Source organism: Leopardus geoffroyi, chromosome D3 (genome assembly GCF_018350155.1).
Source record: "Leopardus geoffroyi isolate Oge1 chromosome D3, O.geoffroyi_Oge1_pat1.0, whole genome shotgun sequence".
NCBI lineage: Eukaryota > Metazoa > Chordata > Mammalia > Carnivora > Felidae > Leopardus > Leopardus geoffroyi.
The window spans coordinates 40,669,386-40,685,595 of NC_059339.1; the positions used below are offsets into that span (position 1 = coordinate 40,669,386).

The 16,210-nt window shown below is 39.4% G+C and overlaps 1 protein-coding gene across 3 annotated transcripts in view; it reads left to right on the plus strand.

Moving 5' to 3' along the window:
- Positions 1-16,210, plus strand: part of MYOM1 (myomesin 1) — a 156,380-nt gene that overhangs the window by 60,501 nt on the left and 79,669 nt on the right. For all 3 annotated transcript variants that reach the window (XM_045457955.1, XM_045457956.1, XM_045457954.1), the window contains 6 exons: positions 165-253; positions 363-425; positions 4,183-4,347; positions 6,951-7,112; positions 11,657-11,798; positions 15,170-15,369. In XM_045457955.1, the coding sequence (XP_045313911.1) occupies positions 165-253; positions 363-425; positions 4,183-4,347; positions 6,951-7,112; positions 11,657-11,798; positions 15,170-15,369 (821 nt within the window). The remainder of the gene's footprint in view (positions 1-164; positions 254-362; positions 426-4,182; positions 4,348-6,950; positions 7,113-11,656; positions 11,799-15,169; positions 15,370-16,210) is intronic.

The window sequence follows — 16,210 nt, forward strand, 5'->3', positions numbered from 1 at the left end:
TCCCCCTGCTTGTGCTCTCTCTCTCAAAATAAATAAATAAACAGTTAAAAAGAGTCCCCAGGAGCCACGTTGTTAGCCAGTGATTTGCAGTGTGTGATGTCAGCAAAGATACCTTTGATAGAACAGCATTGTTGCAATGGTCACTCACTTCCTTGTCCTTTCAGATGTAATTTTGAAGACACTGCCCAGTACCGGGCTTCAGCGATGAATGTTAAAGGAGAGCTTTCAGCGTATGCTTCGGTTGTCGTAAAGAGTGGGTTTGCTGGGCTTGTTTTATTCAAAATGCATTTTAAAAAAATTAACTCTCATTGCTAAAAATAAATCAAGAAGCAGTTCATATGTATTTCTGCTTTCTTTTCTAGGATATAAGGGAGAGTTTGATGAGACTCGCTTCCATGCTGGGGTTTCCACCCTGCCCCTCAGCTGTAAGTTTAAAAATATATTTGCTGAGTGTCATCTCTATTTAAAATCCAGCATAATAAGCCATTCTATAATGCTGAAATAAAAGCATAGGATTATTATAACATATGCTAGTACGTATATAATAGCACTCTTTTCTTATTTTTTAGATTCTTTGGTTACTATTCTCTTTCTGAATATAATTGCTTTGTTCTGGTTTTATAAAAGCCCAGATATGATGGGCTAAAAATGGCAAATGTTTTTAAGTCTTTCTGTGTTAAACTGAAGAAGATCATTACACAAACCTGGGCAGAGTGGTTTAACCACACACACACACACACACACACACACACACACACACACGCACATGCCCACACACACACACACACACACACACGCACACATGCCCACACGCACACACGCGCACACACACACACACACACACACACACACACACACACACGTGCACACACACTCATATGTACTGTATCAGGGCATCCAGGTCAGCATCACTCCTGGAGACATCTATGTCTGACTCCCACTGCTACCCCACCTCTACCCAGTCAGGGTTAGGTGTCCTTGGTGAGACCATCAGAGCATCCATCACATTGGATGCTGTTAACTGTTATGTGTCTCTTTCTCCCACTGGCCTCTAAGCCACTTAAAGGCAAAGCTGGACCTTTTATCTCTAACCCCAGCACCTGACACAGCGTAGGTGTTTGATAATGAATGAATAAATAAATACATTAATTTATGAAGTACAAATCAAAACACATGATGTCTAAATGTGCTATAATAACAAACTATTAAAAATATTCTGATCTGTGGTTATTTGTGAACTCCAATCATTTTGTCTATATCAGAACTTCTTTTCATAGGAAACAATAAAAACAAAATCCTTATGGTTGTTCAATAATTCAGTGCTTACAATGGTCAGACTGAAAAAGGTAGTCACGCCTGAACTTATTTTCTGAATGTTAAAATGTAAATGGTAGTTTTGAAAATGCTTGATGAAGATACTTTCTCATGGGTTGATGAAGATACTTTCTCATGGGTCAGTTTTTCACCTGCTCAGTTTGATGTCTATCGATCACCTGTTCCATCAGATTCATGGAATGGCTCCTAATTTTAATATTCCAAGTTTTAATCATTGGTACAAATCCCATGGGTGGCTGGGAGGGGATGATGGGTGGGAGTGAGGGAGGAGCACATCCCCAACCATGTTTTTCTTCTATCATTTCGTTTGTATTGAGATAGAATAGTTGGAAATTCTGGAACTATGACTTATCTCCCATTGTCCCTAAGGCTGGTTTATTAATCATTTATTTCATGGTCCTCTAAATGTATCCTGCTCATTCCCACTGCCATATCATCATCCATATTTCTCCTGTTTCTCTCTTCTCCACCAAGCCAGGGTTGAAAAGCCCAACTCAACCTACCTCTCTAACTTTTTAATCTGACCGGTCCCTGAATTAAGTGCAGTTGTTTCCAACAGAGAAAACAGAGGGATTTTATTCATTTATTCAACTAATATTTATTGAGAATCTGTTATGTGCTAGGTACTGGTGTAGGTGCTTGGAATATGCTGGTAAATATCATAGATAAAGCTCCCTGCCCTTGGTTCTGTTTTAGTAGTTAACATATATTGATCAGTTGTACCAGACAGCATACTAAGATATTTTGTTATATGCAATAATCATGTAATGCTCTCCCAAAGCTTATAAAATAGGTGTCTTTTATCTGTGCTGTGCCTATGAGGAAACAGTTTTTGATAGGTTAAATAATGAGACAACACCACATAGAGTGGTAGAACAGGGACTTGTAAATTGGTCTCTCTAATTCTAAGCCATACTCTATTTTTTTTAATTTTTTCAAAATGTGTATTTATTTTTGAGAGAGAGAGAGAGAGAGAGCAAGTGGGGGAAAGCAGAGAGACAGGGAGACACAGCACATAATCCAAATCAGGCTCTAGGCTCCCAGCTGTCAGCCTAGACCCCAACATGGGGCTCGAACTCATGAACTGTTGAGATCATGACCTGAGCCAAAGTCAGATGCTTAACTGACTGAGCCACCCAGGTGCCCCCTAAGTCATATTCTAAAACAGGAGTCAGTATTTTCTGTGAAGGACTCCTATAATTATGATTTGTGAACTACCTGTAATTTGTAAATTGTAAATACTTTAGGGTTGTAAATACTTCAGGCTTTGTGGGTCATATGGTCTTTGTCACAACGACTCAACTCTACCTTTGTAACACAAAGTAGCCATAGACAGTAGGTAAATAAATGAGCATGGCTGCCTTCCAATTAAACCTTACTTATGAACATTGAAATTTGAATTCCCTGTAACTTTTCACACATTACAAAATATTCTTCTTTTGATTTTATCTTGATCATTTAAACAATTGAAATTTATTTTTCTAGTGGTGCAAACAGGAGACAGTCCAGATCTGGCTCACAGATTTGCCAAACCCTGACCTAATCCCAGCTTTCTTTGTAACTGTTATCTCTACTCCTAAGGCAGCTTCGGAGCCAGGCTGGCTCTCCAGACAGTAAGGTCTGATTGAGTTGTTTCACTTTTTGATCTCAGTGGGATACCATCATATACAAGTGGGGCAGATGTAACCTGTGCTTCAAAGGGAAGTTGTTTCACTATTGGTTAGGGGTTGCCTGGGAACACACAAATTCAAGGCAATATCATGTCTTGCTTGAGAGCACAGGTTCTAACAGCCCTCCAGTGTAAATCCTGGCTCTGCAGGGTGAACATGGGCAGTTACTTGGCCTCCCTATGCTTCTGTTTCCTCATCTATAAGACAGAGAGATGATAATAGCACTTACCTGATTGAGCTATTATGAGGTTTGAGGTAATAGCTCTTTAACATTTGGAACACTACTTGGCACAAGTTGAACTCGATACATTTTAGCTTGCATTTTCAAATTAATTCTAAGACGTTTTAGGAAGAGAGATGAAATCGGAGAGAAATTTTAGAGTTTGAATTTCAATTTCACACATAGTACGAAACCTGGACATTAGCTGTATGTTATTTTTGTGAACTTCTGCATTCTCATCTGCAAGAGAGGAAAAAAATATCTATGCCATGGGGCTTTTGCAAGGAACAGACGACATGTCAAATGTAAAGTGCCTGGCATGGTAACTGTCCATAGAGTCATTATTTTCCCAAGTCCTTTCTTTTGAGAAAAGAGAAAATAAAACCTGGGAGGGTTTATGATGCAGGAATTTACTTAATCAATGAATAAGTTATTGCTAAGAAAAATATTTTTAAAGTCATATTATTGTGAACTTTTCAGTTTGACATTTCTTATAATTTTTTTTTTTATACAGATAGTTAAACTGAAGCGACTTGCTGGAAAACTGTATTTTTATGAGTAATTTGTATGGCTGTTTGAACAGTACAGCAGTTCAGTTTTAAATGAACTAGGAATCTAAAAAGTACATATATTGTGCTAAGTAGTTAAGTATAAGCTAAATGTGGTATTAATTTATATGCTATGTGAGGTATTAAACCTGATCCTTTAAATTCTATTCATTGCAATAATAAAAACAAACATTTAGCTTATCTGACCAATGAAGCAAGAATTTCCACACCTAGAATTTCCATTTCACGTAGTAATATGTGGGAATGTGCTTTGTACTTCTTTATAAGACTTAATATTTTGCCCAAATAAACCATTTGATCAGTGTTTGTTGTAACTGCTTGTTAAAATGCTTGCGTCTGTCTGATGAGAAAAAACAAGTTAACCAATGTTTGTTTTTGTCGTACCCAGTTGCTGTGACCCCTTATGGTTATGCGTCCAAGTTTGAGATCCACTTTGATGACAAGTTTGATGTGTCTTTTGGGAGAGAGGGCGAGACGATGAGTCTAGGCTGCCGTGTAGTTATCACTCCTGAAATTAAGCATTTCCAGCCAGAGATCCAGTGGTACAGAAATGGTGAGACTCTGTGATGAATTCTCATTTAGATTCTTATTCACAGAATAAGGCTTGGCACCAGAGCATGAGTGTCCACAAGACTGCAGGCCTGTTTATCAGAGCTAGCAGAATATGGACATTAGGAGGCATAACCTATTGGATGTTGAAAAAAAAATTCATACATGTATCAAAGTAGCAGAACTTTTATAATATATTTGTGGAGATTATAATTTCTTATCACCAAGTAACGTGGAAAAGATTATGAAAAATGTCTTTTTGTAAATTAGTTATATATTCGTTTTGTAAGTTAATTTTAGTTGGTAAAATAAAGGGAAGTCCATTGCAGTTCAGTTGAACTATGGAGCATGACTACTGACCCTTGGGAGTGGTGGGCAGCAAGCAGAGTAGTCACCAAGCAGTTGGCCTGAACTTCAGTTGTGCAGACAGGCATCTGGGGCAGTATGGAGCATCTGGGTCCAGACTGAAGCCAGTAATGGCAACAGCAGTATTAACAGTGAACATGGCCCTAGAGAAGAGGAGGGACTCCATGTGGGGGCAGCATGGGAACCTACAGTGGGAGATTGCCAGGCTGTTCTTCCTTCCCCAGAGCTCGCTTCTATGGGATCTGCACAAATACTAATTTACTAGGCTAGCATCAGGACAGGAACTATCAGCAACTAGGCAGTGAACTTTGTCAGTAAAATTACAAAATAAAAGCATGTATATAGACATCGCACTTAAGCATACAAAACAGTTGTTGGAGATCTTCAGTTTAGAATCTCTGGTTTTGAAAAACATTATAACACTGCATGGCAAATATTCAGAGGCTTAGAAATATAAAATAAATTTAAAGATTGTCACATTCAATGAAAAAGAACACTATTTTCATATGAAACTTTGGATGAAGCAATTATTAACAAGGAAGATAATTTTAAAATTAATTTTCCTTATAATTGAAGATGCAGTGATAGAATGCATAAGCAGACATTTGATTTATGTACAAATCATTTTCTGTCTCTTGTATAACCTCTACAAGTTACAGCACATGTTAGAGAAACTATTAAGATGTAATTATGTAAATTTACATTTAAAATTAAATTCAGACTTATGTGAAACTGATTTATATGAAGAATAAAATATTTTTTCAAAGTTTATTTCTTTATTTTGAGAGAAAGAGAGAGTGCAAGCAGGGAAGGGGCAGAGAGACAGGGAGAGAGAATCCCAACCAAGCTCTGTGCTGTTAATGCAGAGCCAACACGGGGCTCGATCTCACGAACCATGAGAATGTGACCTGAGCTGAGATCAAGAGTTGGACACTTAACCGACTGAGCCACCCAGACACCCCAAGAATCAAATTCTTTTAGAAATTTTGTTCCTTAAGAATCAATAGTTCTAGAGTACTAAAATTTATATTTTGAAATAATTTATCAGAAAGTTAACCCAATTTAACTTTATAAGAATATGGCTATATATAACTATGTAATATCTGAATAGCTGCAATAATAGTTGCATCAGCAGAAAGATCCTTCTCAAAATTAAAACTTAATCAGCTCATTTGTGATCTTGCATTTGCCAAGAGTGACTGATGTTGCTTTCAAGTATATTGATTTAAAATAACGCTGCCTGGGTGGCTCAGTCGGTTAAGCGTCTGACTTTGGCTCAGGTCATGATCTCACTGTTTGTGGGTTCGAGCCCTGCATTGGGCTCTGTGCTGACAGCTCAGAGTCTGGAGACTGCTTCGGATTCTGTGTCTCCCTCTCTCTCTGCCCCTCCTCCATTTGTGGTCTGTCTCTCTCTCTTTCTCTCAAAAATAAAATAAACATTTACAAAATATTTAAAAAACAAATAGATAAATAAAATACAGTTGCTAAAAGTATATATCTGATGACCTAATAACTGAATTTGTAGAAAAGCAAGCCAGAAATATCTTATTATCAATCAAGATATTACATTGATAAATATTTTTGTGTATAAAATTATGGCATAAAAATATTATTTTTTGTATTTTGGGTTACCCCAATTATATTTTATATGCAATAAAGTTGTTTTAGAGAAAAAAAAACCTTATATTTTAGTACCTCTAACTGTATTTTTTTCTCTACTTTTTTTTTAATTTTAGAGAGCATGTGAGTAGGGAGCGGGGAAGAGGGAGAGAGAGAGAGAGAGAGAGAGAGAGAGAGAGAGAGAGAGAGAGAGAGAGAATTTCAAGCAGGCTCCATGTTCAGTGTGGACCCCAACATGGGGCTTGATCTCATGACCCTGGGATCATGACCTGAGCTGAAATCAAGAGTTGGACACTCAACCAACTAAGCTACCCAGGTCCCTGTTTTCTCTGCGTTTTAGACAGGGGGATTGTAATTTCATTTTGCACTGGACCCTGCAGATTATGTATCTGGCCCTGGTCCCCTCACTTCTGATCTAGTATTTTCACCAATATTAGCATGGCAGAATGGCCCAAAGCCCTAGAGACTTCTACTAATTGTCAGATCTCTTTCAGTATAGAAGAGGCAGACAGAGAGAGAGAGAGAGAGAGAGAAGGTGAAAGAGAATGAAGGAGAGAAAAAGAAGGGAGCAATGGAGGAAAAAAATCACTTAATTTTCTTACTTTTAAAAAAAATTTCTAGGAGCACCTGTTTCTCCATCAAAATGGGTACAAACACACTGGAGTGGAGATAGAGCAACGCTGACGTTTTCTCATCTCAACAAAGAAGATGAAGGCCTCTACACGATCCGTGTGCGAATGGGAGAATATTATGAACAATATAGCGCTTATGTCTTTGTTCGCGGTAAGACCTAGCAAAAAGCAGAACACCCAAGCATGTTTAAAACACTGAGACTAAATCAATCTATCCAAACATGTTTTTTGTAATGATGAAAGAGCCATTTGAAAATTCTTCCAGTATGCATGGCATAAGATTATTAACTTCCAGTGAAATTAGACTTAGTAGAAAAAGGTTAACCATCAAGCACCAACCCCAAGGTAACTTGTTCCCAGACTGTGTTAATATCTCTGATGTCATTACTTTCTTCAGCTTCAGTGAGCTACCAGTGCAGGTCTCTATAGGTGTTCCATTGGAGATAATCCATCCTAATGATCTAAAAAGCCATTTCAGTTTATGGGAGCTGCAACAAAAGAGGGATGTGCTACTTGGGGACTTACTCTTTAATATCTATTTCAGAGAGCAAATTTATCATTTCACTCCAGCCCCCTTCTTTATACTTTCAGCTTTAATGAACTAGGAAACAAGGTGCTACAATTTAATCTTTAAAAAATTTTTTTAATGTTTATTTATTTTTGAGACAATGAGAGACAGAGCATGAGTGGGGGAAGGGCAGAGAGAGAGGGGGAGACACAGAATCCGAAGCAGGCTCCAGGCTCTGAGCTGTCAGCACAGAGCCTGACATGGGGCTTGATCATGGAGATCATGACCTGAGCCAAAGACGCCAAAGATCAGGAGATCATGACCTGAGCCAAAGACGCCAAAGACTGAGCCACCCAGGCGCCCCTACAATTTAATCTTGAAGGCAAACTAGAATTGTGATTTTAGGAGTCTTTTAATTCTTCAGCTGTGTTTTAAATGGATTGGCTATATACAAGTGGGAATGTGATTTGTATGGGATCCCAGTGCATTTGGAAGACCATTGACAGTTCCAGGTTACAGGAGCAGTGTTCTGTGTTCTCTTCTGTGATGGTTAGTCAGGTGTGGCCACAAGAGGAGACACAGGAGAGGATCCAGAAAACGAAGTTTATTGCACCCACAGGTCCTAGAGACAGGAGGTACTGCACACCACACAGGGCCACATGGGGGAAAATCAGCATTGGTTGGCCAGGAAGAAGGGGTAGGAAGGAGGGGAGAGCTTAGGCCATGGCTTTTATTGGAGTTTCTGTGGGAAAGGCAAGGCAAGGCAGGCAGGATAAACAGTTTAGGATTGGCTAGTTTGAATAATTTGGGTAGACTCTAAACTATAGGCGTGGTCCGTACCGGCCTGCTACCAGGCCCTGGGATGATTAAGGCAGGGGAATATTGCTTCCTGGGGTGCATAGACCAGATAGAGAATGTGTGGCTCTGGATGGGTCAGTTTGCATATTAAAGGCATGCTCTGGCTGAGCCCATTCTATCCAAGAATTGGCTAGCCCTGGGAGGGGCAGCATCTCCCCAGTCAGAAAGGCTTTTAAGGTGTCAAAACATCATAATATACAGAAAATTAAAATATAAACAATACAGGAGACTTACTATATTTTTTAAAAAATCTCTCATGCACTAAATAGAATCATAAACTCACAGGAATTTTGATCAAGATGGAACTTTAGAGGTCAGGTGTCCTTAAGTGGGATCCACAGACTCCCAAAGGGTCTATGATTAGAATTGTATTTTGGGGTGTCTGGGTGGCTCAGTTGGTTAAGCATCCTGCTTCAGCTCAGGTCATGATCTCACGGCTCATTAGTTCGAGCCCCACATCAGGCTTTGTGCTGACAGCTCAGAGCCTGGAGCGTGGCTTCAGAGTCTGTGTCTTCTTCTCACTCTGCCCCTCCCCTGCTCATGCTCTGTCTCTCTCTGTCTCTCAAAAATAAATACACATAAAATTTTTTTTTTTAAGAATTATATTTCAATATATTTAGTTTCTTTGGTAATCTCATGTCTTTTATTTTATGCATTTGAAAGCAATATTCTGAAAAGAGGCTTCTAGACTTTCTTTGCCAGTCTGCCAAAGGAGTCTATGGCACAAAAAAGTTTGGATTCCCATTCTGGTCCACCACTTTAATTTTAAGATGCAGAAACTGAGGTTCAGAAAAACAAAGTGATTTACCAGTAGACTCACAGTTAGTTAAAAGCAGCAGTGGACATAGGATACAGGTCTTCGGAAGCCTAACCCAGGATGTCAATTAGGGTATAGGCTAAGCTGCTGAAATGATACGAAAAGGTTAATTTCTCTTGTATGTCTGTCAACTCAGAAGTAGAGGTATGGTTCAGAGTCCCAGGTCCTGTCTCCATTGGTGTTCCACTGCCCCCGTGGTGTTATCCCATGTTCCCATCCCAGACTATGGGAAGGGAAAGGAAGTGGAGGGGGAGATGCAGAGTTGCACACATCCCTTCTGCATGGTAAACACTTAGCCATACACACACATTTCACTGTGAGAGAAGCTAGGCGTCATGTATCCACTTGGGCAGCCACGTTTCTTGCTAAAGCTGGGGCATCTAGGAAACACAAAGAATGGATAATGGGGATGGTTAACAGCCTATACACACCAGTAGTGAACAGTAACGATTGTTGAATTTTGCCATGGGATCAACAACCGATAAAGATACAGGAATATCTACATCACCTGAAAATGTGTCAGACTTTCTCCTACACAAAAGTGTTATAGGAAAAGTCCAGTATCACTGAGGGAAGACAGATGCTAGCCTCTGGATCAATTGCAGTGAAAACAGACACACTGAAACTCATCAGCAAGTAAGTTTGTTCAGCCAAACCACCTGGATAAACCTGGCTAGACAAGGACTGAATAAGCAAAGTCTTTTCCTTTGCTCTCAGTTGTCTTACCCAAACAGAGAGTATCTCTTGGTGACTCAAAAAAAACCTTAGTTATGCCTCGATGATTCTTTATTGGACTTTTTCTGGGACCTCTGACATAGCCTAGGGGTTTTTTCAGTGCCATTTTTCAGTGCCTATAACCAGAATTGTGGCTCTCTGCCAGATTTAGGCCAGACAAATGTGATGCAACATAACAGTATTTGGATTTGGCTTCTATACAGAACCTGTTTTGTGAGGGACTGTCATGCCCATCCCAAGGATGGCATAGTCCAAGAAATGTTATAAATATGCTGAAAAATGGCTCCTGAAATGCCTACCATCTGATAGGCTCTGTTATATATAATGGATATTCAGCAAACTAAACTGCTCTATCAACTCAGGGATTACTGGTTGTTACATTATGGGCCTTTAGCAAAAGGACATGGGTAGAGGTGACCAGCTGTCCCCATCCAAATGAGCAGCTTTCCAGCCTTCCTCTTCTGCCATTTAAGCCTATTAACCTCAGCATCTCTACCCCCTTCCAGCTCTGCTCTAACTTCACCATCAGCCGGCTCTGCCCCCATCCATTGCTCTCAAAGCCTGAAAGGAAAGAAGTGTCTCCCCACCAAAACGCTTGCTTTTAGGCACCAGGATTTAGTTAATTCTACACTAAGTTAGTCACTTACACCAGAGAAGTTGCCTAGAAACACTTTCCTACAGGTTCATGGGGCAAAAAATAGAATATTCAAAACCAAAGTGACTTTAGCTCTTCTCAGGTAATGCAAACCTATCAAATTCAGAAGTGCACAGATATCTCTGCCTTCTTATCAAATATTTTAGTAATTCATAAGAGTTACAGAAGTGTAGCTCATTGTAAAAAAAAAAAAAAGGATTTATTCAGTCAACAGGAGTGTTTTGCCTGAGTTGAGTGGTCCGACATGTCTCAGCCTCCTCTCCTATTAGCTCCAGTTATGAAAAGGTTGGCTGGAGTTCAGGAGAAATTGGCAATGTGGACCCCACCTCCAGGAACTCCACCTCTCATCTTAATCTCACTTAAAAGGCTATTAACTGATTATTTTCATTCCCCTTGCTCTCCTAAAAACATCCCTGACTCACTATGTGAGCTATGCCTGAAGACACTGCTGAGGACACCCACTGTCAGAGGATCCTGTTTCATAAACAGCCACTGCCGTCTCTTTCCTGTATAATCCTGGACTTTTACTAAACTCAGATAAACTCCACTCAGATGTGGGTATTGCATCAGAGTTCCTTTCGCAAGTGTCTTCAGTCTGGGAACAAACATTTGATTAAAAGGAATGTTTTCCTTTATCTTCCAAAATGGTAGTGCCCAGCAGAGGAGTGGGTAAAGTTTTTTATTCTTTTGTGGATGCATCGAGAAGGTGACAGAAGGGGCTCTTTGTTCCCCTTTGGGGTGGCTCATGTTTCTGAGTAATATTGTACAAGAGATATCTTAAGAACAGACTTTCTGACTCGGCTCACCTTAGACTTTTCTGATAGCAATTCCTGACATCTCCATACTTATTTTCCTTTAGAACATTTTGGGTAGGCAAAGGCCATAAAGCAAAGGTCACGGGTCCTTTTGAGAGCCCTTACTAACATAATGTTCTTTGTGCTGATGATGAAAACACACATCATCATGTTGGTAAGCAAATTATAAGGTTGAAGCTTGCTCTACTTGAGCCAAAGATGTAGCCACTATAAATGTGGTAGGAAATGTATGCACTAAGTCTTGGATTGCCAGACTGTGATGGAGCTTATCTGAGAGGGTTAATGAGATCCTTCTGTGTCTCCACAGATGCTGATGCAGAGATTGAAGGAGCCCCAGCTGCTCCCTTAGACGTGATGTGCTTGGATGCCAACAAAGATTATATCATCATCTCATGGAAACAGCCAGCTGTGGATGGAGGGAGTCCTATTCTGGGATATTTTATTGATAAGTTAGTACTTAGTCTATTTTCTTTTCTGGTCTCCTCTCCCTCTTTCTCTGTCTCTCTGTCTCCCTCTCTTTCTTTCTCTCTCTCTCACAAATACACACACACACACACACACACACACACACACACACACACCCCCCTATCTATTGACCTAAATCCCAAAGACAATTTTTGAATCTGACTACTAATGCAAATCACTAATTTGGCAAGAATGCTATGAATTTATAGACATTCTGGAGACCACTTTGGAAATAGCTGGTGTCCATTATATTTAACGTCCATATTCCTAATTTGTTAGTAATTTTAAAATATTAAGTAATTTAAACAATAATGCTTTAGGAATACTAACAAAATCCTATTTACATTACAGGATGTGGTTTCAAATTAGACAAAGAAATAACAAATATCAATAGTATTAAATCATATTCTTTCTATAACTTTTTGTTGTTCACATTCTCTAAAACTTAGAACTTCTGATATTTATAGCAATTGGGTCTTACACATTAATTATACAGTGAGTTTGGTCAATATAGACAACAAATTTAGATTATCAACCTAAATACATTATTATCTGACTTAGTTTCTATTCAAATAGTTGTTCCAATTTTCTTTCCAATTTTCAGTAATAGAATCTAATTGTAGAAACCACTAGGGACAGATAATCTGTGCCACTGTGGTACAATAGGTTTGTACTAAGGTGTATTAAACCTTGGGGCGCCTGGGTGGCGCAGTCGGTTAAGCGTCCGACTTCAGCCAGGTCACGATCTCGCGGTCTGTGAGTTCGAGCCCCGCGTCGGGCTCTGGGCTGATGGCTCAGAGCCTGGAGCCTGTTTCCGATTCTGTGTCTCCCTCTCTCTCTGCCCCTCCCCCGTTCATGCTCTGTCTCTCTCTGTCCCAAAAATAAATAAACGTTGAAAAAAAAAAAAAATTAAAAAAAAAAAAAAAAAAACCTAATGTTTATAGTAATAAGTAAATATATGCTTATTGGGGCACCTGGGTGGCTCAGTTGGTTGAGCAGCTGACTTTGGCTCAGGTCATGATCTTGCAGTTCATGGGTTCAAGCCCCACATTGAGCTCTGTGCTGATAGCTCAGAGCCTGGAGCCTGCTTCAGATTCTGTGTCTCCCTTTCTCTTTGCCCCTCCCTCACTCATGTTCTGTCTCTCTCTCAAGAATAAATAAACATTAAAAATTCAGTATAATATATATATAATGTATATATATATGTGTGTGTGTGTATATATATATATATATATATATATATATATATATATATGCCTATTGGGGTCAATACCATGCAGAGAAATATTTATAATAAATAATACACTATTTAACCCATACTAAATTCTTCCACATTGTTTTGTCATTTAGTGATGATGATGTCATTTAGTGATGTCATTTAGTGTCATTTAGTGATGATTTAGGTAGATTCTTTTTCATTTTTACAGACTGCCTTATTGTCTTTGGCAGATTTCCAAGGGATTTGCAAACTTCATCAGTGAAAGACCAGCAACAATTAGTAGCACATTTTGCTTAGTCATCATGAAAATAACCATATTGTGGCTTGTATTTATTAAAATTGGTTACATCCATGGCACTGTTCTAAACACATCACATATATTAACCATTAACCTATAACCACCATTTGAAAGGTAGACACTCTTGTTACAAGTAGGAAACAGTAGCTGGCCCAAAGCCACATACTCATGAGAAAACACTAAGTTGCCTAAAGTCACACTAGAATTCAAATATCAGCCTGGCCATATGTTGGTGTCCTTTCTGCTCCAACATGCTGTAGGCATCTCCAGAGCAGCTACTGCCCACCTTTCTTTCTGCCCACATGAGGGTTGGGAAACACACTCTACTATCACTGGGTCACCATGACAGTATCTGCATAGGGAGAGAGAGAGAATCTCTGGAGACAGAGGCAGTTTGAAGAATTGTCCTAGGCCTCTTGGCTCCCTCCCAAACCCTACCCATAGCAGCTCCAGAATTTCTGCAAAGGCAAGATTTAAAGGTGAAAGGCAGGGATTTAAGCCATATTTGACAGCACTTTACATAAGGGTGAGGAAAATGTCTATTGTCTATATCAAAAACTGGAAGGGTGAGGCTGAGTAAGTGAAGAGAAACTTCCCACCCTGACCAACTTTGCACTGCCATTAGAACTCCCTCCCCCATCAGAATTATTTGGGAATTAGATGTTTTAATGTTTTTATTTATTTTTGAGACAGAGAGAGACAGAGCATGAGCAGGGGAGGGGCAGAGAGAGAGGGAGACACAGAATCTGAAACAGTCTCCAGGCTCTGAGCTGTCAGTACAGAGCCCGACGCGGGGCTTGAACTCACAGACCGTGAAGTCATGACCTGGCTGAAGTTGGACACTCAACCGACTGAGCCACCCAGGCGCCCCGGGAATTAGATGTTTTAGACATAGACCATATTGGGGAAGTGACATAAACTAAAAGTTCTGTGTTCTCATAAAAGCTGATGAGTTACTTAATCCTAGTGTTGTATAATTTAATCACATGCTGAGCCCCTAGCCCCGTCTATCAGGCCAATAGCATGATATGAACCACTCCACCCCAGACACCAACTGCAATAAAAGCACCCAGTTAGAAATCAGAAGTTCTAAGCACTTAATCTTTCCCTGCCAGTGGGCCTGGGAATTTCCCTGCATCTCATCAATCTCATCTGTTAAGAAACAAGTATATTATAATACTCTCTTCACCCTTCTACCTACACAGCATATAATGATCATTAAGTAGGCTTTTTCCAAGGGTGCCTGGCTACTCGGTAGAGCAGGCAACTCTTGATCTCAGGCTCATGAGTTTGAGCCCCACATTGGGTGTGGAGATTACCTAAGAAAAAAAAAGTGAGCTCTTTCCAAACTACAGTATAAACAGGTACATTTAAGGTGTTAACTTCCTCAAACAAAATTTTTATTTTTAAAAGAAAATGTGTAAAGAAGACAAAGAAAGAAGTCACCAACAATGGAATTAAAGACGTCAGCCAGGGAGATGTCTGGGGGATCCTCCCTCTTAGTCTCTCCAATGTCGAGAGTGTACATACCTGCCTGCTGCTTCTGCTTTTTCTCCCCAAAGTTCCTCTGCCTAGCATACAAGGCCCTCAGCTGCTAGTTTTCAGGGAATTTAAAGGAAGTATATGTGTTTAGGAAGGATCTGAGGCTTCTTTCTTATTAAAGAAGACACATTGCAATTAAGTGGAACCGAGTGCATGCAGTTAAATAACTACTGAACCACACCCGAGCTGGATATTTTATAGGGAGATCTGAAGCAATTGGGTGGGTTTGCAGCTTTGGAGCTATTAATTTAGTCAGACTTCTTTTAATTCTTATTGATCACTCTTTTTCCCCATAGGTGTGAGGTGGGCACAGATAGCTGGTCTCAATGCAATGACACACCTGTGAAGTTTGCTCGTTTTCCAGTCACTGGGTTGATAGAAGGTCGTTCTTACATATTCCGAGTTCGAGCTGTGAATAAAACTGGAATAGGTCTACCATCTAGAGTTTCTGAGCCCGTGGCTGCTCTGGATCCAGCTGAGAAAGCTAGACTGAAAAGTAAGCATTTTTCAATTTTCAGGATCTTCTTGAACCTTTTTTTAATATATTTATAACTATAGTACAGCTCATTGCGAGGTCATTCCTCCCCCTTCCACTAGAGGGAGAAGAGAATAGGAAATCCTTTATGGGTTAGAAAATCCTAGAGGACAAAAACAAAAACAATTTGTTTTCTTGACTCATCCATTCACTAAGAGCTTTATTTTTTTATTTTTTAAAAAATAATTTATTTATGTTTAAATTTAAATCCAAGTTAGTTATCATGTAGTGCAACAATGATTTCAGGAGTAGATTCCTTAATGCCCCTTACCCATTTAGCCCATTCCCCCCCCCCCCCACAATCCCTCCAGCAACCCTCTGTTCTCTATATTTAAGAGTTAAGAGCTTTATTTCTTATTGTGATTCAGAAAACTTCTCCTTATTAAATTGAGTTCTGGTCATTCTGTTTGAAATGAAATATGATAATCAAGAGCCTGGGAAGCATTTTTATTCATTTTATTAGCACACTCCAAATATGTTTTTCCTTTAATTCTTAAAATTATAAGATGGTCACATCTTTTGATGGTCACAATGGGGAAAGGAGGTCGTTATTGGCATCTAGTGGGTAGATGCCAGGGATGCTTCTTAACCTAGAATTTGCCCCCTAGAGCATTAATATCTCCACCGTGAGTTTCTTTATATCAAAGGAAAAACACATTTACAACATATCTGATCTATACTTGAGTTTCCATATCAGACCATCAAAAATAATCTTTTCATATATTTAAACTCCCAAGTCTCAATGTCAAAACCATGGTATATGAATTATGCTCTGCATTTGTTTCATGGGAACCCATATGCA